At 36.3% G+C, this 25,077-nt stretch overlaps 2 protein-coding genes across 3 annotated transcripts in view; both read left to right on the top strand.

The window, feature by feature from the left end:
- The first annotated feature begins 672 nt into the window (after positions 1-672).
- Positions 673-2,991, top strand: LOC150095476 (protein Hook homolog 3-like). Its single transcript, XM_090410687.1, is given in 4 exon segments — positions 673-1,782; positions 1,785-2,310; positions 2,408-2,426; positions 2,513-2,991. Coding segments are annotated over 4 exon segments (1,932 nt in total). The 5' UTR covers positions 673-810; the 3' UTR covers positions 2,928-2,991.
- A 12,260-nt stretch (positions 2,992-15,251) lies between these two features.
- The window catches only part of LOC150095475 (pre-mRNA splicing factor cwf19l1), a 161,616-nt gene continuing 151,790 nt past the window's right edge, over positions 15,252-25,077 (top strand). The window contains exon 1 of one of the 2 annotated variants that reach the window (XM_090409920.1): positions 15,252-15,327. In XM_090409920.1, the coding sequence (XP_090266046.1) occupies positions 15,308-15,327 (20 nt within the window). In that variant the 5' untranslated portion in view covers positions 15,252-15,307. Of the gene's footprint in view, positions 15,328-15,739; positions 15,856-25,077 lie in introns of those variants that run through there. The other variant, XM_090409921.1, reaches the window with a different exon arrangement.

Raw genomic sequence — 25,077 nt, 5'->3', positions numbered from 1 at the left:
AACGCCATGGAGTGCGAAGCAAAGCAATAAATCAATGATAGACAGGATAAAGCCAGATTGCTCCTTCGAAGCTATGATCAACTAGCAAAAATTGTCATACTTCGGACATATTATGAGAGCAAATGACAGTCTGAAGAAGATGATGATTCTTGTAAAGTTGATGGAAGAAGAAGAAGAGGAAGACCAAGTATTAGATGGGTGGAATGAGTTAAAGAAGCAACTAGAATTGTGTCGGAGCCTTATCGAAGTTGATAAGGCTCCAACACAACGATGGAGCCTTATCAACTTTACCTATACAAGTTCGTACAAGGTGTATTTATTTTTAATAATCTCTGAAGATTATTAAAAATAAATACACATAATGTATTGCATATTACATCTCTTAGTGCGATGTGCTTTACATTATGGAAAATACTAAGAATAGTGATCAGAGCATTACCCACCTTTACAATGAGTTGCCCTGGTGTTGCACCACCAGGGCAATACATATATATATATATATATATATTAGATGAACTTATATATATATCTAATATATATATATATATATATATATATATCTTATATATATATATATATATATATATAAGACTCCAATAGCTGATATAGAAGCCTGTATAGTGGATGTGGCAGAAACTGCTTGTCTCCTAAAGGGGGTGAAATGCAAATGATTCTGTTTAAGTTTTCCTACTTTTTTAGAGCAATTGGTTTATTATTATTGAAATTTTAAGTTAGCCATGAAGAGAATTTGTTGTGTTTAGCTATGAGAGTGCTTTGTTTTAACCGGTTTTAAAATAAACTTTTATCATTATGGAAGACCTCACCGAAAGCTTAATAATATGGCTTCAGACATTTAATATTCAAGCACGCCATGGTTCTGTGGAAGAACTTTCAGATGGTGTAGCAATGTCACAAGTATTATCACATATAGCACCAGAATATTTTGACAAGACTTGGGTTTCCAAAATTAAACCAGAGACAGGAAGTAGTTGGAGGCTTAAGGTTAGCAATCTCAAAAAGATTTTGAAGGGAATTCTTGACTATTACATCGAGGTTTAGGGCCAACAGATTACTGAATTTAAAATGTCTGATGTTTTAGCTGTAGGAGAGAAAAATAATCCAGCCGAACTGGGTAGACTATTGCAATTAATTTTAGGTTGTGCTGTTAAATGTGATAGCAAACAAGAATATATTGAAGCAATCATGGGTCTAGAAGAATCAGTGCAACTTGTAGTAATGAATGCCATTCAAGAACTTATGACAAAAGAGTCACCAACTGCCTACACTGCAGATTCGTACTCTGATCTTAATGAACAGTTCAAACGTGTTGCAGAAGAACTTCATGTAACTAATATATCAAAAGAACAAATATCTCAGAGGTGTCATGAACTAGATATGCAGGTTGCAGTCCTTCAAGAAGAAAAAGCTAGTTTACTATTAGAAAATGAAAAGCTACTAGAGAGACTAAATCCCATGGAGAGCCTTGAAGATCCTAATACTGCTACTGGAAAAAGATTTCAGCAGCTCCAAAAAAAGATGGAAATACTTCAAAATGAATTGTACAAGATTGAAACAGCAAAAGATAAGTACGAATTGAAAGCTGAATTGAGAGAAAAAGAAATTCTGGAACTTCATCAAAAAAATGAAGAACTTCAGAAAGCTTCAGATGAAGCACAGCTCTTAAAGGATGAATTAGATGTACTCAGGCATACATTTTCAAATGTAGAGCAGTATGAAGCCACAATAGGGTCCTACAAGAAAAAACTAGAAGATTTAAGTGACACCTCAAAAGACAAATCAAGTTACTTGAATTAAAAAATACACATTACATGCAGAAGAATGTTGAATTAGAAGAGGAAGTGAAGAAAGGAGCTATGATAAAATCTCAAGTAGATATTTACAAAAAACAATTACAAGAACTGCATGTTAGGTTATCTGAAGAAACTCGCAAAGCTGATAAAGCAGGATTTGAAAATACCCGTTTAGCAGAAAAACTTTCTTCTGTGCAACAGGAAAAAGAGAAACTAATAGTTAAAAGAGATTCATTAAGAGAAAGTATTGAAGAACTCCGTTATATGCAACTACAAAATGATACAGAAGATATGAAGACTTCGGGATATGTATCTTTGTCAGATTCAGATATATTAGAAACTTTGTCACCTAATATTAGGGAAAAGCTAATTCGCTTGCAGCATGAAAATAAAATGCTCAAGTTAAAGGAAGAAAGTCATGGTCACGAGCAACTTTCTTTACTCCAGAGTATGTTAGATGATGCAAGAGCTCGTGTTAATGAACTTGAAAAGAAAACAGGTTAGGAAATCACAGAATTTTGGAATTAGAAAGACACATCAGAGATATGCAAGATAACCAGTCATCAGTAAGCAGTCAAGAAATAGAACTTAAACAGAAATTAAATACTACAACAAGTAAATTAAAAGAAAGAGATGAAGACCTCAAGAAGAAAAGAGTCTTAATAGAAATATTAGAAAGTCAAATAGAAGAATCAGTTCAGAAAATATCAGTTACAAGTGTTAGTAAACATAAAAGACAAAGAAATGAAAGCTATGGAAGAAGAATATACAAAATATTTGGAAAAAGCTAAGAATATAATTCGAACTTTATATCCAAGTAAAAATAAACCTTATGGAGAAGAGATTATAATGCTAAAGATGCAAATTTCAGAGAAAAATAAAGTTATTGCAGATCTTGAGAGAGAGGCAGAAAAAGCTAGGGCACAGCAGGATGAAGAGGAAAAACTTATAAGTACAGCATTTTATAGTTTGGGCGCACAACTTCAAAGGAAAGCAGCAGAAGAAAGGCTAACTCAGAATATTAGTGGCCAAACCTTTTTATCTCGTCAGAGGCAAGCAACATCCCGACGGTTCAATGTTACAGGAGTCATGGCTCGCGATTTCTTCGAGAACTAACTCTGCATGTCCCGAAGACACCAGACATCTGACACGATGATTTATTCCTATAATATGATCTTGTAGTTGCATGTACTATATTTATACAAAAGTAATTTTTTACCTGTGTTTTTTTTGGGAGCAGGTAAAAAAAAAACTGTAGAGAATATATGAATTAAAAATAGTTTTGTTTATATATTTTAATATAAAAAAAAAGCTCAGTGGATGTGGCATTTGTACATCACGACTCTTGGCTGCAAGAAGGAAGACTTGGTTTCGAGTCTAGTCGGCGACTAGAGGAAATTTTTCTAAGCCTTTTTTTTCGACCGATTCCCGAGTTAGTCGATCTCTGGGACGGGAAAGCGGGTTTTTCGTCCCGTAAACTCAGGAAAATCGACCATAGAACCCATATTAGTTCAGAAATTAAATATATTGTGTTAGAGTTACGGACCACGAGATGGCGGCACATTTGAGCCGTCTCTCTTCACTGTGTGCTGCTTAATTAGTGACAGCCTTGGGCCATCTATCTCTGATTGGTACCAGTGGAGATTGAACTGGCCACTCAGTCTCCAAAAGTTAGATAGGGCTAAATGGCCTCGCCTACTCCCGTATACGGGAATAAAAAGGCGTTAGCAGATTTATATATATATATATAGCCTTTTAAAGAATATATTTATATTCAGGGTGTCCCAAAATTCACGAAAGATTTAAATTTAGCGCCATTTGTGCGGTAAAGTGTTGCAAACGAGAAAAAAAAAAAAAAAAGACAGCTGACAGTTCAGGGTTATTAAAAATGTAGCCCTACATGAAAGAACAACGCATTTTCATTGTTGAGCAATATTTTAAAAATAATGAAGGTTTGGCAGCTACAGTTCCCAATTTTCGTACAAAATATGGTCGGAATAGTGATTTAACTTTATCAACTCTGAAAAGATTAATTAAAAAAGTCAAGGAAACTAGATCAATTAGTGATCTTATACACTCTGGACGTCCTTCAACAAGTCGTTCAACAGAAAACATCGAAGCAGTTCGTGAGAGTGTTGCTGAGAGTCCAGGAACATCAATTCGGCACCGTGGTCTTGAATTGGGCATTTCGAGAAGCTCTCTACAGCGTATTCTCACGAAAGATTTGCATCTTTATGCTGACAAAGTTCAATTGACTCAAGAACTGAAGCCTACTGACCACACACACAGCAAAGAGAGTTCGATGAATGGATTATGGAACAACAACAACAACAAGTGGATGCTTATTTTTCGAACAAAATCATCTTCAGCGATGAGGCTCATTTTCATCTTGATGGTTTCGTTAATCGACAAAATTGTAGCATTTCGGGTTCAGAAAATCCACGAGTGATTGTTGAGAAACAAATTCATACACAACGTGTCACTGTTTCGTGCGGAATTTGGGCAGGAGGCATCATCGGTCCATTCTTCTTCGAAAATGTAGCTGTTAAGGCAATAACAGTTAATGGTGTTCGCTATCGCGACATGATAATCCAGTTTTTTGTGTCTAAATTGCAAGATATGGATGTGGACGACGTGTAGTTTCAACAAGACGGTGCCACGTGCCATACAGCCCGAGAAACAATTCAATTTCTGCAAGAGTCATTTCCTGGTCGTGTAATTTCCCGTTTTGGTGATCAGAATTGGCCGACCAGATCATGTGACTTAACGCCGTTGGACTTTTTTCTTTGAGGTTTTTTGAAGTCTAAGGTTTATGCCAACAAGCCCACTACCAGCCACGCCTTGAAGGAGGAAATGGAGCGCTGTATCAACGAAATTCAGCCACATTTATGCAAAACGGTCATGGAAATTTTCGACAAATGAGTTCGTATGTGCCAGCAAAGCCGTGGAGGCCATTTACCCAATATGCTATTCCATGCATAACCCTATACTGATACTTTATGAATCAATAAGAAATTACAATTTTTAATTAAAAACCTGTGTTTTCTATCAAAATTACTTTTTGCTTGAATTTTGGGACACCCTGTATATATATATATATATATATATATATATATATATATATACAATTTAAAAAACTTATATATCTCAGTGGAAATGTCGTTTGCATCCTTCGCTTGGCCGCTCGAAATTAGACCTGGTTTCTAGTCTAATCGCTGACTGGAGGAACTTTTTTCTAAGCCTACCTTCGACGGGTACCTGAGTTAGTCGATCTCTGGCAAGGGCAAGCGGGTTTTTCCTGCTGGAAACTCGGGTTTTTCATCCCATAAACACAAGAAAATCGACCATAGTACCCGCATTATTTCAGACAGTGACATATCTTTTTAGGGTTAGTTCCAAGAGATGCCAGCACTTGTTTGCCAGCCTCTTTTTCAGTGGCTGCTATAATTAGTGATAGACATGGGCCAGCTATCTCTGATTGGCTACCAGTGGAGATTGAACTTTTCACCACTCAGTCTCCAAAAGCTAGATAGAGTATAAAGGCCTCCCCTACTCCCTATAAGGGAATAAAAGGCATTAGCTGATAAAATTCCTGATTAAAGACATGCTACTGCCTGAAATAATGTGGGGGTGCTACGGTAGGTTTTCTGGAGTTTGCGGGATAAAAAAAAACGAGTTTCCGGGCGGAAAAACCGCCTGCCCGTTCCAGAGATCGACTAATTCGGGAATCGGTGGAATCGGGAACCAGTGGAAGAAAGGCTTAGAAAAAATTCCTCCAGGCGGCGACTAGACTTGAACTTAAGTCTGACTTCACGCGACCAAGCGCAGAGGACGCAAGCGTCACTTCCACTGAGCTACATAATATATTTACATATATATATAATTCTAATGAAAGCAAAAATTTTGACCATCAATAATAACAGCAAATGCAGATTATGCAATCAGAATGATGAGACTGTAGAACATCGAATCAGTGGCTGCAACAAGATAGCTCAAACTGACTATAAATACCCCCATGATCAAGTGGCCAAAATAATTCATTGGCATGTATGCAAAAAATATCGCTTTCCTGCTTCTGATAACTGGTGACAGCATTAAATAAAGACTGTATTGGAAAAAGAACAGCAAAAATTCTCAGGACTTTAGAATATAAACTGATCGGCATTTTGAACACAATAGACCTGACATCACAATTATCGAACATCGATAGGTTTGGATTATTGATATCGCAGTACCCAGTGATAACAACATTAACAACAAAGAACTGGAAAAAATGACTAAATATCGAGATCTGGCACTCAGACACATCAACTGTCATAGTAAGCTGTTCCATGCTTTGTATGTCAGCTTTACAAAGGTCTTATTTGATATTGTCGATCCATTTAATTCTGAGTTATCACTTTTCCTAACATGTGCAAGTTTTTAATATTATATTGTTAATCAAGCAAATGTTCCACATTCTCTAACGTGATCGAACCATCACAGACTTTTCTGATGGGCTCAGTGACTGTTGGTTTTTAAGGACCTTGTATGAACCTGGTGAGTCACTTTGACAATCATGTTTTCTGCCTATTGTTTTTGACCATTGTCTTAATATTATTATTATTATTATTATTATTATTATTGCTGACACCTCCAAGGAGTCCGAACACTCATCGCGGGAGGACACCTACAACTATCTCAACCACACACCGAATCTCTCCTACGAATCGTCTCCATCAACGCCATTTACCGCCCATTTCCGCCACCACCACAACTGGTATTCAATGTCTGTAAATTGCGTGTGTTCTGAAGGGCCGATTTTTCTGTATACGGGATGAAAAACCCTGCTACTTCCGTATGAGATCGGCTAACTCATCTTCGATTGAAAATCGTCCAGATAAAGATTCCTCCCGTCGCGACGAGAATCGAACCTAGGCCTATTCCAATCGAAGGGCGCAACGTACTGTCGTTCTTCCAATTGCGCTACGGAGCGAATTAAACTACAGGGTAGTTCGTAAAGTCGCCATACGTAGGAAATGATGTATCCATTATTCAATTATATGCATAACACCGGAAGTGTGAACGCGAGTTCAGCATGTGTGCGTGAGAGAGAGAGAGAGAGAGAAGTATCTGTATATAAGTGTTTTTAGGGGAAGTGGCAACCATGTGGCGCATGATTTGTGAATAAAGTGACAGTTTGTTATAAAAGAAATTAAAAGTGACAGTTTTTCCTAATGTGTGAAGACTTTTGAATTTCTCCTGTACAGTATTTATTTTCAGTTTTTGTGTGTTTCTGCTACATTTCATTCATATTTTGTTTCCCTGAAGTACATAAAAATTCGTTATACAGTTTTTGAATTATCATGAATTTTCTCTTTGTTCCTTAATTTAGAAAATCAGTGTACATGGGATTTTCCACCTCTCCTCCTCCGGAAGCTATTACATGGAACACATTGTTATATAACAGATTTATAGTGAAGGAAGAGAAGGCAACGACATATTCGCAATTTGGAACATATATCTGTCGTACTTCGATGTTTTTTCATTTACAAAATTAATCCTATCCTTATACTCGTATATAGAAATTTAAATTTCCCGTGGAAACAGCAGACAATCATAACATTTCTTTGCTTAGATATTCTTATCCAAAGACAGGCAAATAAAACCTTACTACTGCTAAATAGATCCATGATTCTTCCCATCATCATCATCATCAATATCAGACGTATGTAACATTTAAAAAGGCCCTTCATACTTCACAGATCAGATTGTCTTCTTAAACAAAAACAGCCATTTAACAGCATACTTACATCGAATGATTATACGTTCGATATCTTTTGAAGATTGAGGGGAAGTCGGTCTCCTTTCTTAACCAATCAGATATAACTGGCCCAACACTATTTTTTTTGGCAGCATCCGGTGAAGACATGCACTTGTGTGTATCACTTCATTGGATGAGAGAAATGGAAATGTTCCCAACTTGTGATCTTTAACTCTAATGCAATATATTGTTTTGGTTCTACTGTCGATTTTTTAAGTGTTAGTGGATGATATTTTAATACCATGAATATTTAAAACCAAAGGACAGCGATACCTACGTCGTTTCAATAATAATGTCCATGAAGCTCACTCTGCAGAAGAAAAGACCTTACACGTTCAATTCTGCCATCGACTACAGAAGTTTTTTCTAGGGCTTTTAAAGATACTAAGGAGATCCCCTATCTTTTACACCAGTAAATTCAAAATGGAAATTTCGTTTTGTTGAATACACCTCATGATATCTGCTGCAAAACGGCTGTGCAATTAATAACAATCATATACCAGAAACGTTGAGAATTAATGATGTATGAAGGAGCTAGAGATTTCACTAATCTTTCTGCCATGATGGATATTGGTCACTAATTGATTTCCAAAAAAAAAAAAAAAACCGTTAGGGTAAGTGTGCTGTCATCATCCTTTCTACAGCAGGAGAATGAAAGGTTGTAGTGGATTTAATGATTTATTTGCAAGTGCATGAAAGACGTTATGTTATCATCAGTCAGTTAGTCATTGCAAAGGTAATAACTGGTACCGAACTAAAAGAACACCGTGTTTTTATTGGCTGTGTTCATTCCAGAACAATAAAGTAGTATGTGATTTTTGTGGTCATACGCCATCATGTCATTGACATTTATCAGCAAGCAATTCTTGCAGGAGTTCAGCATAGGGAGACAGTGTCAATAATGCAAAACTTTTTTTTCGGTGTAATACTTAAGATGGTTTAATGTTTTTTTGGGCAGGAGGGGAGTGAAAGAAGTCCTACCTGTTTTACAGTTTGCATACTGTCTTCAAAAATAATTATTAACTGCGGCAGTTTGAATTTCACTTGCCAAACTGCACCACACAGCCGGCCGATTTAGTTCAAGTTAACAAAACTTCAATGGGTAGAGACGGACAGTCCATTATCCTCCTATTATGCAACCATAATACAAATAAATAAATAAGTCACTTAATCTGCATATGAGAGATTAAATTTGTCTCTGTTCATCCAGCGTTGAAACAAAACAAACAAACAAAATAAACAAAAAACTGTCTTATGGAGAATGATCATCTTCTAGATAGGAATATGTAAATATGTTCATGTTATCAGATAAAAAGGTGTTGGCAAATTTTCTCCATTTTCTCTTATACATCACAATGGCATATAAAAAAATGAAAAATATAGAAGTTATAATAGCATTAATGAATGAATGATAAACCCCAATTATATACTACGAATGTTATACAGAAGACGGCAGTATTACTAGTTCTCTAATTCTAACTCCCAAACTATTGAAAATTCTATTTAAGTCACTTGCTGGTAAAACGGTTTTATGCTTTTTTTTTTAAGCCATTGCCCAAGTTTGTCAATATTTAGCCATAAGAAAAATCAACTCTACAATTTGCATTCTCTTCCCTTCTTCTCCTCTTCTCTCTAAGACCGGTTGAATCTTCCCCTGAGCACGATCTTCCACTCTTCTCTATTCCTTGCTGTTCGAAAAATCCTTTTTTATATCAGTAAAGTTCAGTAGTTCAGTTTATTAGCATTGCAAAGTTCATTTAGCATTACTTTCAGCTATAATAGCAGTCAGGGTCTAGGAACATAACATCAACAATATCTATCGTAATCTCACTCCATGGCATCTTCAAAATCGTTAATGTCCATGAATTACTTTTGGAGACGACTAACCCTGTCTACAGATATTCAAAATTTACTTTGTACTGAAAGAGTTTAGCTTATTTCTTTTCGAGAATAAAAGAAGTTAGATGATTTATTTATTGCATAAATGTTATCTTATTTATTCATTAAATTATTTATTCCATTAACTCTGTTTAGTCTTTAAAACAGTGTTTACATCCTTAACGCTAGGCCGCACGAAGAAAGATGTTCTGATTTCTACTATAATCTCCAAATAGAGAAACTTTTTAAAACTCTTCCTTACACCGATTTCGAGTCAATCGATCTCTGGTAGGGGAAAGCTGGTTTTTCTCCAGAAATTCGGGTATTTAGTCCATACAATAGAATCGACAATATAATCCTCACTATTTCAGACGATAATATATTGCGTCAGTGGTATGGATTGCGAGGGGGGGCGTAAAAGTTCTAATAAACACCTAGAACAAAAATTACATTAATGCAATTGATATAGCCACAAGAAAGACAATATCTTAAAACTCTTTAACTCCATGTTTCATCAAAGTGTAATAATTTGTTCTTTTCCTTTTAGGAAATATAAGAAGACATGTCAATTCCTTTATGGTGATTATCATAACTTTTCAGCGCACATTAGCATTTGGTAGCACTTGTCTGCCTCCCTTCACCAGATGCAATTTAAAATTAGTGGTAGTCTTGAGCTGGTTATCTGTGATTGGGTATGACAACAACTGATTATCCCTTGGTCTCCAAAAAAGTTAGACAATGTAAGGCCGTACTTACACCTTTCCCAAGGCGGACTGGGCCCGAGGAGCTACAGTGCTCTATGGTTTGGATAACCGTATTTCCTTGAGACAAAAACGGGATATCGGGATGGCAAAAACGGGACGGGAGTTATGTAATATTCTTACACATCTTACAGATCTTACACAGCAAATTTTGGTCTTTCAACACCTTTTCATAAAACTGCTCACACTCCATGACACAATTTTGTCTTACAACTAAGATAGCCCTCATTGTCTCAACACTTAATATAGATTCTCCTTTGACCATATACTGTTCACATCAGAAAATATTCTCTGCACATGTACTGTACTTCCTGGAAGACAAAGAATAAAATCTACAATATTACAAGTCTTGAAAGTCTAGGCGTTTTTCGCTCATTTCAGAAAAAAATCTCTGCCCATCTATCAGATACAGGAATGAGATGTTTTCTTTATTCCATCTATCCAACTGCCTCACAGTTATAGAGTTTATGAGGGTTCACTGATCGAATACACAAGTTTTTTTTCTGCTTCTGTGTGTGTGTGATGAATTCCTCGTTCAGGCTGTCCTCTATTTCTTTCCATTCAGGTCCATTTCTCTCCATTGCACGTCCACCTGTTGACATATTCTAATCTGTTTCATAGAAACTCTCATCTACCTGAAAAAACTTAGCCTCATCAATTTCTCCTGAATTTACTAACATTTTCAGTTGTTTTTACATCAGTAGTTACAGACAATTCACTTTTTCTGGACTCTAAATTGTTTGCAATATTTTCAATCTTCATGGCTACTTCTGTAGCTGAAATATTATCTTTTCGATTAAGGTACTGTATGTTTGGAACGTAGACACTTGATATCTTGGAAATGACAACCACAGTTTTCAAATAGGGATCTTCAAACAATTTTCTCAAGATAATAGGACATTTTTCTTGAGAAAGAAAACATGAACGAAGCCCATCAAACATGCTTAAAATTTTGTCAATTGATGGACCCAAGGACAAAAATCTTGTATTTCCATGCTCTAACAATTTAGCGTAATATTTTCCTGCAAAGTGACAAAAGTATTTCAGTTCCTCAACTCTGGTTGTGTATATATTGAATTATTTGTATACTTCCACCGCAAAACATTCAATATCAATTGGTAAAGTCGACAGCATACTGGAGACAATTGTGTATAATGCGTGCCCCACAACAAATACCGATAATCTGCCTCTTCAGTTAAATCTCAAGTTTTTGCTACACATAATATTTGCCAAGTCTTTTGCAACCACCAAAATTTGGGTATTACGTGTTATCACAAAACAACAATTTAGTTTTGTAATCAAACTTCCCACTTACTTCCTTCAACATAGCACACTGTAGGTCGAATATTTCACAAAAGGAAATAAAGTCTAATTTTGTCTTTAACACCACAGTTTGGAAAAAAGTACTGCATAGCGATTGGAAAAAGTTTAGTGTCCTTTTTGTATGATGCATCTAAACGGACTGTAATGCTTTTTGCCTGCTTGTGTGATGATAAACCCCAGATAAACTGACGGAAAAACCCTGCTGTCCACGCCCAAGACGGCTATCTTGGTTATGGCAGATCCTTAAGCAACTCACGTCGTCGACGGGAATCGAACTTAGGACACTCCTTCCCCAGCACAAAGTCACTAGGCTAACCGCGAGGACATTGGTACATGCTGAAGAAAAATTTGGCATATGCTTTGGTACATGCTGAAGAAAAGTTTTGGTTCAGAAATTTTATTTATCAATGTCGACAAACAGTCATTTGCGCGAAAACTTTGACCGTGACGCACAGTATGATAAGCAACAAGATTTTCACTTGCTGCACTTTTATCGCTTTCACTGTCACCATCACATCTCACCATAACAACGAGCTGGTGTTTTTAACTGAAGTGGAGTCTTTTCAGCATCCTTGTTTCTGGCTACGTATGTGTTCATTGATGTCGTTTCTGCCGCCGTAAGCTACAGAAAAATGAACATTGCAATGTTGGCATACCACATTTGTTCCATCACTACTGGTTTCAGTTTAATAAATTTGGAGCTCGTCCTTAAAACTGCAGTTTCGCTTCTTTGGCATATCGTTGCAAGGATAGAGTTAAAGCTTTAAAAAATAAGAGTTAAATCTTTAAAAAATAAGAGTTATATCTTTAAAAAATAAGACTTAAAACTTTTAAAAATATGAAATTTAAACCACCAGCATTGAATAAAAAAGCCACCGGTTAGCATAAAGGCAAAACAAAACTAACGCTACAGCAGAACGCTGGACCGCATCTGAGACGCGCAAGTGCTTCCAACATGTATTTTTTATTTTCTCTGAATAAATCACTGCAGATATCGATGTTTAGTATCAAACAATGCACTCCATGGTTATACAAATTACTGGTATCCATGATATTGATATACGATCATAGGTAAAAAAAAAATCAGCTAACGCCTTTTTATTCCCGTATACGGGAGAAGGTGAGGCCATTTAGCCCTCTCTAACTTTTGGAGACTGAGTGGGCAGTTCAATCTCCACTGGTACCAATCAGAGATAAATGGCCCAAGGCTATCACTAATTAAGCAGTACACAGTGAAGAGAGACGGCTCAAATGTGCCACCATCTCGTGTTCCCTAACCCTAACACAATATATTTAATGTCTGAAATAATGTGGGTTCTACGGTCGATTTTCTTGAGTTTATGGAACGAAAAACCCGAGTTTCCGGGAGGAAAAACCCGCTTGCCCCTGCCGGATATCGACTAACTCGGGAACCGGTCGAAAAAAGGCTTAAAGACGTTAGCGGATTTATTTAATTTTTTTTTCTGCATAAATACTATTACTTTATTTCAAAACAGTAGGCGAAAGGTATGGTTTTATGTTAAATTATTTAAAGTGGTGGTGTTCATCCTTATCTTTACATCTCATTTCAGTACCTATTGTCGGGAATGTTTTTGGCAACAACAAAAAAGTAAAATAGAGAGAGAGAGAGAGAGAGATTTGATGATGGAAACTCTTTGTTTTGGAGATATAGCATGGGGAAACCCTCATATTGGGATTTTCCCTCTCCAAAACTTACATCTTCCCTTTCCCTAAACTTTTCTCACACGGAACATTTTTGTTTTTCTAAATTACTAAACAAATTATCTTGCTCATGTCTAGAAATGCTCACAACTTTGACTGTCATATACGGCATTGACTCTAAGTCATGGATAACTTTCTTGGTATAATGTGTAATTAGTTTAATTAGTTAAAGTAGATAAAAGACAAAGATCCGTTCAAGAGTAATGTATATTACTCTTGAACGGATCTATGCTAATGAAATAGCTGTAAATATTTCAAAAAATTAAAACAATTCAATGCAATAGCTTTGCATTTAAAATATGCTTCCCCAATATTTTTGAAATTAACTATTTAAAAAGTTCATGAAAAAAATATTTTGTTTTTTTAACAACAACAACAGTCTGTGTAGCTCAGTGGATGTGGCGTTTGCACACCATCGCGCTTGGCCGCACGAAGGAAGACTTCATTTCGAGTCTAGTCGGCGACTAGAGGAAATTTTTCTAAGCCTTTTTTCGACCGGTTCCCGAGTTAGTCGATCTCTGGCAGGGGCAAGCAGGTTTTTCCTCCCGGAAACTCGGGTTTTTCGTCCTGTAAACTCAAGAAAATTGACCGTAGAACCCACATTATTTCAGACATTAAATATATTGTGTTAGGGTTAGGGACCACGAGATGGCGGCACATTTGAGCCGTCTCTCTTCACTATGTACCGTTTAATTAGTGATAGCTTTGGGCCATCTGTCTCTGATTGGGTACCAGTGGAGATTGAACTGCCCACTCAGTCTTCAAAAGTTAGGGCTAAATGGCCTCGCCTACTCCCGTATACGGGAATAAAAAGGCGTTAGCTGATTTTTTTTTTTTTAGAACAACAACAACAAAACTTATGATCGTGTCTTGCTTTTGCTGCTGAAACATTCCAGTTTTATAAACAAAGATAAAAGGGTGGAATAATTAAGAGTAAATAGTAATCGGTAGCACACGTTGTGAGATCCAAAACACTAGATCAATCCATGATCACCTCTTTAAAGAAGCCAATCCGAGCACAGCAATGTGCTCATCCTTAGGAAGCATATATTTCATTATTAATTGATCTTTCACAGCTTTGACTCTTAATGTGCCTATATATTATATGCACTGTTGATAGTCATTATTATTATTAAGTGACACTCCAAGGAGTCCAATGACTCATTTTTCTGTAGAATGAAAACGAAATAAAATCTATATATATGCATATATGTTGCTTTCTATATTAAAAGTGTATGGAAATAAAAGACCCGAAACTCATGTTAGATGACCGTCTTGTAATTCTCTCTGTGGCTGAATTGATTCATTGCCCAAAGTTTGTTTTCATGGACATTCTCTGTGAGGGCACTTACTCTACAACTGTCCATCTCCACCACTCATTACACCAACTGCCATCATCATCTACACCAACGTCATCTACCGCCCATCACCACCACTAGTATTTTCGCAAACAATCACACTCATCCATGCCCACAGCGAGATTCGAGCCTGCAGCCTTTTGGCTGGAGAACGGATATGCTAACCCATCTAATTCTGTATAGTTGGAATTAATCTATCATGAAATTAAATTTATACAATCATTTATTAGTGTATCTGTGTATTTACTGTGTATTTACGATGAGATAATGCTAGTCGTTTTCAGCGAAACATTATTTTGTATATATTTTGATTTAACCAGTTGTATAATCATCTTTATGTGCTCACTATTTTTTCGAGGTAGTTTCAGTTCCGAACATATCTGTCAATGTGAACTAATAGAATATAGTGAATGGTCTAGTAATTTGGTGGGGAACTTTCAAATAATTAGAAAAAAATAAAATGAGGACACATACTTACAGTATGCTCTTTCATATTCATACTCGAAGTCTGTCCAAATGGTTATAACCAAAGGAAATTATAATATTCACCTAAAAAAAAAAGTTTACAGGTGTTAACATTATTTTGTGCTGCCATCTGTTGCTGAAACTGTAAAACAGTAGTTGTGTTCAAAGATTTGTTTTCTAATTTTAATGGGATCACCTCTAAAAATGTAAGTCTACTGTGATACAAGTATAACGATATATATATATATATATATATATATATATATATATGTATGTATGTGTGTGTATGTGTATGTATATATATATATATATATATATATATATATATATATATATATATACACACACAGATACACGCGCACCTAATTTTCTGTAGTATGGAAAACGAAATAAAATCTGTATATGCATATATGTTGCTTTCTATATTAAAAGTGTATGCAATTAAAAGACCCGAAGCTCATGTTAGAAGGCCGTCTTGTAATTCTGTCTGGCGCTGAATTGATGTATTACCCAACGTTTGTTTTCGTGGACATTCTCTGCGAATGAACTGGAGGAGAAACGATGCACTTGTGAATTTGCAGTTGTTTTATTTACGTTGTCCAAAGTTTCACGTGGTCAGATATGCCTTGTTAGCGACCGCCGTTTGTATTGTATTGTAGATATTGTAGGTGTCGTGTAGTAATCAGGGTGACCACTCAGCAAAAATATTTAGTACCAATTTATGCAGGGAAAAGGTACTAGATCTCAAAAAAAAAAGTACTAAATTTTTATTTGATTTCGTTTCATCCACTCTGTTTAGGGCATTTTACGGTATTACTATCATAGATGAACGCAGTGTAAAACCGCTAAATTAACACATGTACGACAAATATAAAAAAAAAAAGAAGTCAAAACTCACTTCACTGTAGTCATCTATGAGTCTAAGAGCTGCAGTTGTCAATCATCATAACAGTAGTCCCAATTGTAACTCTAGTACTTAATAACGTGTATTAATTTACCATATAATTTTTGTCTCATTTTAGTGTTTAAAATAATGTAACATTAAATTTTCAGTTATTTAATATGCTATTTACATATATAGGGGGGGGGGGGTTCCCACTCACAAGAAAAATACTGGAAGTATTAATTCATTATTTTTAAAGATTTTGATAAATTAATTAACTATTCAGAAATAGTAAAATCTTTAGTTGATAAATGTTTTAATTTTTCTTTTGTCAAAAGGAGTCCATTCATCAAGGGAGTATGTAGTTGATTTCTAATTTTATTCTTATTTATTTTCCCTGCTGAATATATTCTTTCAGTTGCTGCTGATGAATGAGGGAGGCACAGTACAGCTTTAACTGATGTTGTTAAATTAGGAAACATTTGTTCTCCTACAGCATTTTTTTCATTTCAAAAACTTTATTCCAAAAAAACCCATGAATTCTTGACTTTTTTTCAATGCTTTTACGGTCTTCAAAGTTGCCATTCTTTATATACATTTTCTATGTCTAAAAGCTGACTATTGTCGGCTGGATTTCTCTTTTCAGTGGGGTCCAAATTCCGCTGTGCATCAATTTATTTATTCATATGGAGTTTCCTCTCTTTTTTCCCCCGTCCCCATTGGGGCGAGTTGATCCCCTTCATGGGGGGGGATTAAGTATTTATGGCTGTAGATCCATGTGTTCATGGGGCTGGTTTGCCTGTTTGCGGGATGAAAAACCACAGATAAACTGGGGGAAAAACCCTGCTGTCCCCACCCAAGACTGACTAACTTGGCTATGGCTGAGGAAGATCCTTAAGCTCTTCACGTTGGCGACGGGAATCGAACCCAGAGCACTCCTCCCAGGCATATGGTTGTGAAGCACAAAGCCACTAGGCTAACTGCACGGACTGTGCATCAATAAAAAATGGTTATTCATATTAAAATATTTAATTTTTCCACCTTTTTTCATTGTTGCAATGATCTTATGATGCCAAGAAGTATTTGATTAGCGAAGAATATATTTTCATTGGCTAATACCAGCCAGATAGCATGACTATGGGATCGGGGGAGAAGAGAAGGTTAGCGAACAGTGAGAAGGGGAGGGGAAGAAAAAAGAGAAATCATGCTTGTATCACTGAATACCTTGTATCACCTGGTAGTAATAATAATAATAATCTTAACTTTCGCTGCAGCTGAGATGTATATGAAATTCTTCTCTCTGTGAAAAGAATTCACGCATGTTCTTTCTGTCTTTGAGAATTTCTTGCGCACGTTTGATGCTGAGTAAAAGGAGAGATGCTTACATCACACCCATAAACATTTTACTTTTTACTATCCTGTCATTTGCTAGTTTAGTGTTCTAACATTCCCATACTGAAAAAATAAATCCATAAAAATAATTGCTTGGCGATAGGCATATCATTGTTTAATTCTGTTAAGTATTCGTATTCTTTCCATTGGAGGGATTCTTTCCCTGTGCCAATCCTTGCAAATTAGCCAGAAGAATGTACACACAAAAATGTATATTTAAGCTTAAGACCTTTCATTATCTTTCATTATGGTACAAAAGCCAAGGATACTTGGCAGGTCATGGACATGCAAGTTAGGGTTATTTATTATTAGTATCCTTATATGAAGTAATAATCAATTGTATGTTATGCTAAAAACTTCTCAAAAATGCTTGATGCTGTCTAGAAGAAGGCAGAGATATTGACGATCCTTTTGTCACAAGACTACAACCACTGTTGTAGATGGCTGTCTTCTCTGTCATTTCTTTTCTAAAGATACTTTTTTCGTGAGAGGGAATCATTTCTACTAAAACTACAATAACACAAGCAACAGCTTCCCAAGCGAAACTGCTAATCCACCAAACCAGCTATTCCCACTCATCTTTCATTCCATCACCTTTGTTTTCTGGAATAGCCTTCCCCATGAAGTATTCCTCAAAGACTACATAGTTCTTCAAAAAGAACACCAACAGATTCTTTCTCACTTTATTCCCTACTTGCACATAGCATCAGTTTTCTATAGTTTCTGCAACCTTGTGTGTACATATGTTATAGTGGTATATCTGTAATGAAACAAACTCTGCTCATTGGTAAGGTTGTGTATTACTAGAAAGCCATTTGTGGGAAGTCAGTTTAATGCAGCAAAATGTAAGGTCTTGAGGTTTGGGAAACATCGATGGGATGCTGCATACTCTATGGGAGGAGTTATACTGGAGGACGTAGGGGAGACAAGAGATCTGGGGTTGATGATTGATAGAAACCTGAAATTTAGGGGACATATTGCAAAGGTGGTGAAGGTAACACAGAGGATTGCTGCAATTATGAGAAGGACACTGACCTGCAGAGATAAAAGGGTTATCATTCCGTTGTATAAGTCTCTGATCAGACCACACTTAGACTATTGTTCTCAGATTTGGTCCCCAGGATTTGAAGGGGATAAATTAACTGTGGAAAGGGTACAAAGAGGGATGACAAAGATAGTTTCAGGACTGTACAATTTTGGTTATGAGGATCGACTGAGGGAATGTGGACTGCAGAGTTTGGTGGATAGAAGAAGGAGAGGTGATATGATTAAGACTTTTAAACTGTTGAGAGGTGGTTACAGGGTTGACACTGGGGAGTTCTTTCGCTTGGTTGAACAGCGGGAAGGAGTGATGACAAGAGGCCATCCCTGGAAGTTACGAAAGGAAACTGTGAGCAAGAGGGTGAGGAGTGGTTTCTTTGCATGGAGGGTGGTGCATTGAACCGTGGAATGCATTGCCTGATGGAGTGGTGAGAGCGAGAACGGTCAATGAGTTTAAGGAGTGGTATGATAGACTTCGTGTTTCTTAGGGGAGACCTCCCCCTCGATGAGTCTTGACAGACTTTATGTTCTTAGGAAGGACCTCCCACAATGAGTCTTTTGACTCCATGGAGGTCTGAATAATAATAATAATAAAAAGTGTTACAAATAAACAATTGCTGTTCTGCATAAGTATATTTAATACTTTAGTGACTAGGTGGAGAACACACAATATCATGATAGCACTATGAAATCCCTAATTCCATCACACCACATAGCCTCTGTCTTCCAAATGCATAGAATATCTTTAGGAGAAATAGTGAATTAAATTCAATCATATTTATTAATGTTAACATTTAGTACAAATGCAACAGTACAGTGCAATACAAGATGAGATAAAATACTAGAAAAATGATTATAATATGTAATTACAATATGTTTTATTAACATTTATACATAGTATAATGCAATATATCCAATACAAAATACAAGACCAAATTTACAATATTGGATGAAAATCATTCCAACAGTATAGTATGTAACCTCTCTTCACTGGATTTCAGATATACTAACTGCATTAAACTGACATCCTATTAATTGTACACACTTTCCAGCTTATTTAAATCCTTCTGAGCCACAGCATCAGCACTGTTATTGATGACTCTTCTAATCTTTATATGAGTGCAGGTCGAGTGATTATTATTATGGGGTACTTCAACTATGGAGATATAGACTAGAAGGAAGAAATATCACATTGCAGGAAAGAAATGGAATTTATACACCTATTGAGAGATAATTACTTGAGACAGCATGTGATACAGAGGATTAGTGATGTGATAGTATTGGACCTGGCTATAGGATCAGAAGAGCTATCCATAACCAAGGTGACCACATTGCCTCTGATTGGTGAAAGTGACCATGTGGTCTTGACTTGGGAGATTGTAAAACATGAGGAATATTCTGTCAAGAAGGGGTATATATGGAACTACAAGGCAGGTGATTATGACAAACTTAGGAGGAAGTTTAAATTTGTGCCATGGCATAAAACACTTCAAGGGAACGATGTTAGTAGTGCATGGGAGATAAGGGGAATCTAGAACAAGCAGTATTAAATCGTATACCTAAGGTAAGAAGGGTTAATCAGGTAGGAGGTAGATGGATGAGTAATATCATTAAGCATGAGCTGCAGAAGAAGAAAATGCTGTGGAGAGTATAAGGAAAAAGGTGACCAGCAAACTCTTGAACAGTAAAAGGCTCAGGCAAGAAAAGCAGTCAGCTTGGTAAGGAAGGCAAAATCAGATTATGAGAAGAATCTAGCTGAGCAGGCCAAAGGAAATCTCAAAGAGTCCTTTTGTTATGTTGCAGTACTAAGGAAGAATGACTATGGAAGATTAACCTTAATGAGTGCTGATGGTGACAGAAGCAGATAAAATAGTTGAGCTACTGAGTGATCACTTTGCAAGGGTATGTCATCCTAGTGAGGTTACTACTGTAACATGTCACAGAGTCTGAAGTGGGAACAGAGGTGGATGAATTGGCAGTTCTTAGAATATTGCAGAATCTCAATGAAAATACAACTGTGGGATTAGATTGCATATCAGCATGAGCTTTGTGAGAAAGTGCAAGGGAACTGAAAATGCCGCTGACTAGGCTCTTTAATTTAAGTCTCAGCTCTGGTAGAGTTCCAAGGGAGTGGAAAGAGGACAAAATAATCCCTTTGCATAAGGAAGGTTCTGAGACTACAATAGCAAATTATAGACCAATCAGTATCTCAGGTGTGGTGGTAAAAGTAGTGGAAAAATTGGTCAAAAAGAGAATTCAAGAATGGGTGGATAAAAATATGATATTGTATGAGGGCCAACATGGCTTTGAATGGTAGATCATGCCTTGTCAGTTTACTTACTTTTTATAATCGAATAACAACTGAGTTGAATAAAGGAAATGGCTATATGATGATTCTGCTGGAGTTTGTAAAGGCATTTGACAGAATACTACATGGAACTCTGTTAGACAACTTAGAACAAATGGAGATGGATATAACACTGGCTAAGTGGATAAAAGGATGGCTGCTGGACAGATATCAAAAAGTGGTATATGAAGGCAGAATTGAGGCAAAAACAGGTGATGTGATGTGCTGCAAGGTTCAGTGCTAGGACAATTGCTGTTTATAATAAATTTAGTTTAATCCTTTATCCAAGTGTAAGCAAACAATTTTGCGCCTGAAGTATCTTCAGGACTGAGGCAACTCCTGGCAAAGGTGGCCAAGCTCTCATCACTCCTTGTCTTAGTATCTCCCATAATGCAAAGCACATCTCCTTGCAGACATGTATAATGCTATGCATTAAGGGAAGGGCCACTACCCAGACCGGTTTTGACCTTAATTGAGGTCTTGTCAGTGGGAGCTAGACCAAGAGGTGGTGATACCAAAGTGGAAGCAATGGAGAAGTCATCTTTACCTATACAAGTTGCCAAAAGGTGTCTTACCTTATTATTAAATTACTCTGGATTTAGACAAAGATGTTGGAAGTTTTTTTCACTTGTCCAGACTATGATAAATTTAGTTTAATCCTTTATCCAAGTGTAAGCAAACAAAGTTGTGCCTGAAGTATCTCCAGACCCAGAGGTGATGATACCACCTCTGGGTCTGGCTCCCACTCACGAGACCTCAATAAAGGTCGAAACCAGTCTGGGTAATGGCCCTTCCCTTAATGCATAGCATTATACATGTCCACAAGGAGATGTACTTTACATTATGGGAGATACTAAAACAAGGAGTGATGAGAACTTGATCCACCTTTACCACGAGTTGCCTCAGTTCTGAAGATACTTCAGACACAAACTTTGGTTGCTTTCACTTGGTTAGGGATTAAACTAAATTTATTATAGTTTGGCCAAGTGAAAAAAACTTCCAACATTGCTGTTTAATTTGTATATAAATGATATAGGAAATAACCTGAAAGGAAATGTTCAGTTGGTTGTTGTTGATGATATGAAATTAGGTAGAGTAACAGTTAATCAAGGTGATGTGAGAATTTGCAGGACAATTTGAATAGGCTGTCTTTATGGGCAAAAGATAATGGGTATCAGTTTAATGTGGAGAAATGTCAAGTTATACATTTTGGGATAAATAGATTACAAGCTGTGTACCACATTGATGAAATTGTACTCCAGGAAATAGATGAAACTAGAGATTTATGGGTCGTGGTAGACAGAGAGTTAAAGTTTAGGGGATATTTTGGTAAGGTAGCTCATAAACTTACTTGGCTATTGAAGAACACATCAAGTAGAGATAAGGAAGTTATTATTCCTCTTTATACAGCCTTGATACGTCCACATCTGAATTACTGTGCTCAGGTCTGATTTCCTGGGTTTCTTGGGAAAGTGGAAGCAGCGGAGATGATTCAGACGGGTGCGACCAAGATGGTGAGAGATCTGTGGAATGTTCCCAAGTGAGGATAGATTGAGGGTGTGTGGATTGCAGATAAGAGAAAAAGAGGGGATATGATAGAAACATTTAAGTTGCTGAATGGGTTTCGTAGGATTGATACAGGGGAAATGGTTCAGCACTTGGCTAGCAGGGCCAGAACGAAAAGTCATCCCTGGAAGTTGAGAGGATGGTAGGTTGTGTGGATAGTTTGGGTCTCTTGTGATGAGTCTTCGGACTCCATGGAGGTCTCCGTACAATAATAATAATATCATCTGTATTTCCCTGCAATCCAGTGACAGTATCAATTACATAAAGGTTGAATATTAAAAATCCCAGTAACAAACCATGTGGAACTATCTCTTGTGACCATTGGTTTAGATACCTGATGCTTCTTCCTCCAATATGCTATCTAAGGATAACATATTGGAGGAAGCCAATTTCCAGTTCAATTCACTAAGTGATATGTAAACTCATACATTGCAACTTGAATATCAATTTATTATGTGGCAACTTGTGAAATGCCTTTGAAGATTCCAATAAAATCTTAGTATATTCCCTTTCCTCATCATCTGCTTCATTATTATAAAAGACAACCAGATCACTGAAAAAAAATTCCCCTGTAATAAACCCATGTTGACCTTCATAGATAATATTACTATAATCTGCCAAATTTTTTATGATCTCTTATCAATTTATCAAATATCATAACAATCACAGAAGAAATAGAAAATGTTACAGCCCTTATGTAATTTGCACTATGTTACTATCTTTCTATTCCTTTTGGCCTTTTCCATTAGTTTTTGTTAAACATCCAGATCAATGGAATTATCAGTTTCCTAGCACATTCTTTTAAAACACGTTACAAAATCCCATCCAGTCACACTGCTTTATTGTCTTCTACCTCCTCATACACTTATCGAGCTTTAACCCATCATCTGCATTGGCTTCTGTCTCTCTCTAATCTTGTCTTGAATCTTATTTATTTTTTATGCAACTGCTCTCCCTTCCTCCCTCTCTTTACTTTTTCCATAACCTGTGCAATTTGCCATTGTTGTTGATAAATATTTCTTATCTAGCTCCTGTACACTGCTTCTCTTCTTTTCAATTCTTCCACCCATGAAACTTCCTCAAACTGATGCCTAATATTGAGGAAGTTTCATGATATGCTGTCAAAACTGTTAGTACCATTTACTTTCAAATTCTGTATCCAGAGAGGGCACAACTTATCATAAGTAATAATCCAACATGCCATTTACCCAAACAGCAATAAATAATGTATAAATAATAAATTAATCACAGAATAAAGGAAAAAAAAAAAGAGTGCCAGAAAAATTTTGAAAATAGTGAATTAAAAGGGTTTAGGTTATTCTGTAACATGGGCAGTCAAGTCTGACAAGTGCATTATGTCCAGCTCTTGTGGCAAAAAAATTCCTGAACAGGAAAGTTGAAGTGGGTAGTAATGGCTGCAAGTGCTAGTTAAGGTTCTTTTAAGAGTAATAGGTCAGATTTTGATGTCTATAAATGGTGACACACATTGTTTATGTTGGGATTGAATGTTGAAGTGGATGTTGAAGATATTTTGTAAAGTATATTTTTGTTATATAGTAATTTACATTATTAAAATTATTTATTTAATATCAGTATTTCATCCCAAGAACATTCTCGGGATATCAATAATAGTTATCGATAATAATCCTCATGCTATTCCAGAATCGACAATGATTCTGGAATAGCATGAGGAGATGACAGTAATCATGTAAATTAAATTTTTTATGAATTTACAAGTCCAGTATTATATTTGTCTTTTGCATTATCTGTTAACATATATGTATTGTGTGCATGCCCACATGTACTGTCCAACCACAGATGTGAGAGCCTAGTCTGGCAGCCTGCCAAGAAGACTCAATTCATGCTGAAGGGGAAAAAGAAATACAGGATGTACGCATTGGTCGCCAACATGCAAAATCACGTGCTTTATACATAAAATTTTCCAACTGTTATACAAGCAAAATAGTTATCACTTTAAAAACTACAATGTTCATAAAAGAAAAGTTAATTTTCCGACGTGTAATAATAAACAACTCATCCCACAAGACGGATTGATTACCCTATTATCCGAATGGATTCTCCTTCTTTTGACATGCGCAGAATTGTCAAAGGGTCTCGTATCTGTGGGTATACAGTATGTATATTTTTTTAATGTGACTCCCACTTATGGAAGGTTATAAGCCTATAGGATGTTATGTTAGAACAAGGCCATTTTTATTCTTTTATATTTCATATGTATGTATATATATATATATATATATATATATATATATATATATATATATACATACAGTATTATTATTATTATTACATGACACCTCCAGGGAGTCCAAAGACTCATTGAGGGAGGGAACCTACTCTACAACGCTCTGTCTCCACCACTCAATCCACCAACTGCTACCCCAACGCCATTCTACCACCCGCTACCACTGCTAGTATTTCCGCAGACTATCACAAACATCCATGCCCACGGCAGGATTTGACTCCGCAACCTTTTGGCTGGAGAACAGATACTCTAACCTCTCGGCCAACCAGGCCAGCAGTTAGCATATATAATATAAAATAATATAAAATATATAATATATATATATTATTTTTATTCCCCCACATAATCTGGAAATCCTGCACTAGAAACCAGCACGATACTGTTTCAAGTCATGTCAGGCACCTCCGTTAAGTGAGACGGTGGTTTCACACTGGACTAGGTGATGAAATTCATCTCACACC

Source organism: Typopeltis vanoorti, chromosome 20 (genome assembly GCF_054136105.1).
Source record: "Typopeltis vanoorti isolate ZY-2024b chromosome 20, IOZ_Tvanoo_1.0, whole genome shotgun sequence".
NCBI classification, from domain to species: Eukaryota; Metazoa; Arthropoda; class Arachnida; order Uropygi; family Thelyphonidae; genus Typopeltis; species Typopeltis vanoorti.
The sequence above is the reverse complement of the archived record's forward strand: the minus strand, read 5'-3'. Positions and strand labels throughout refer to the sequence as shown.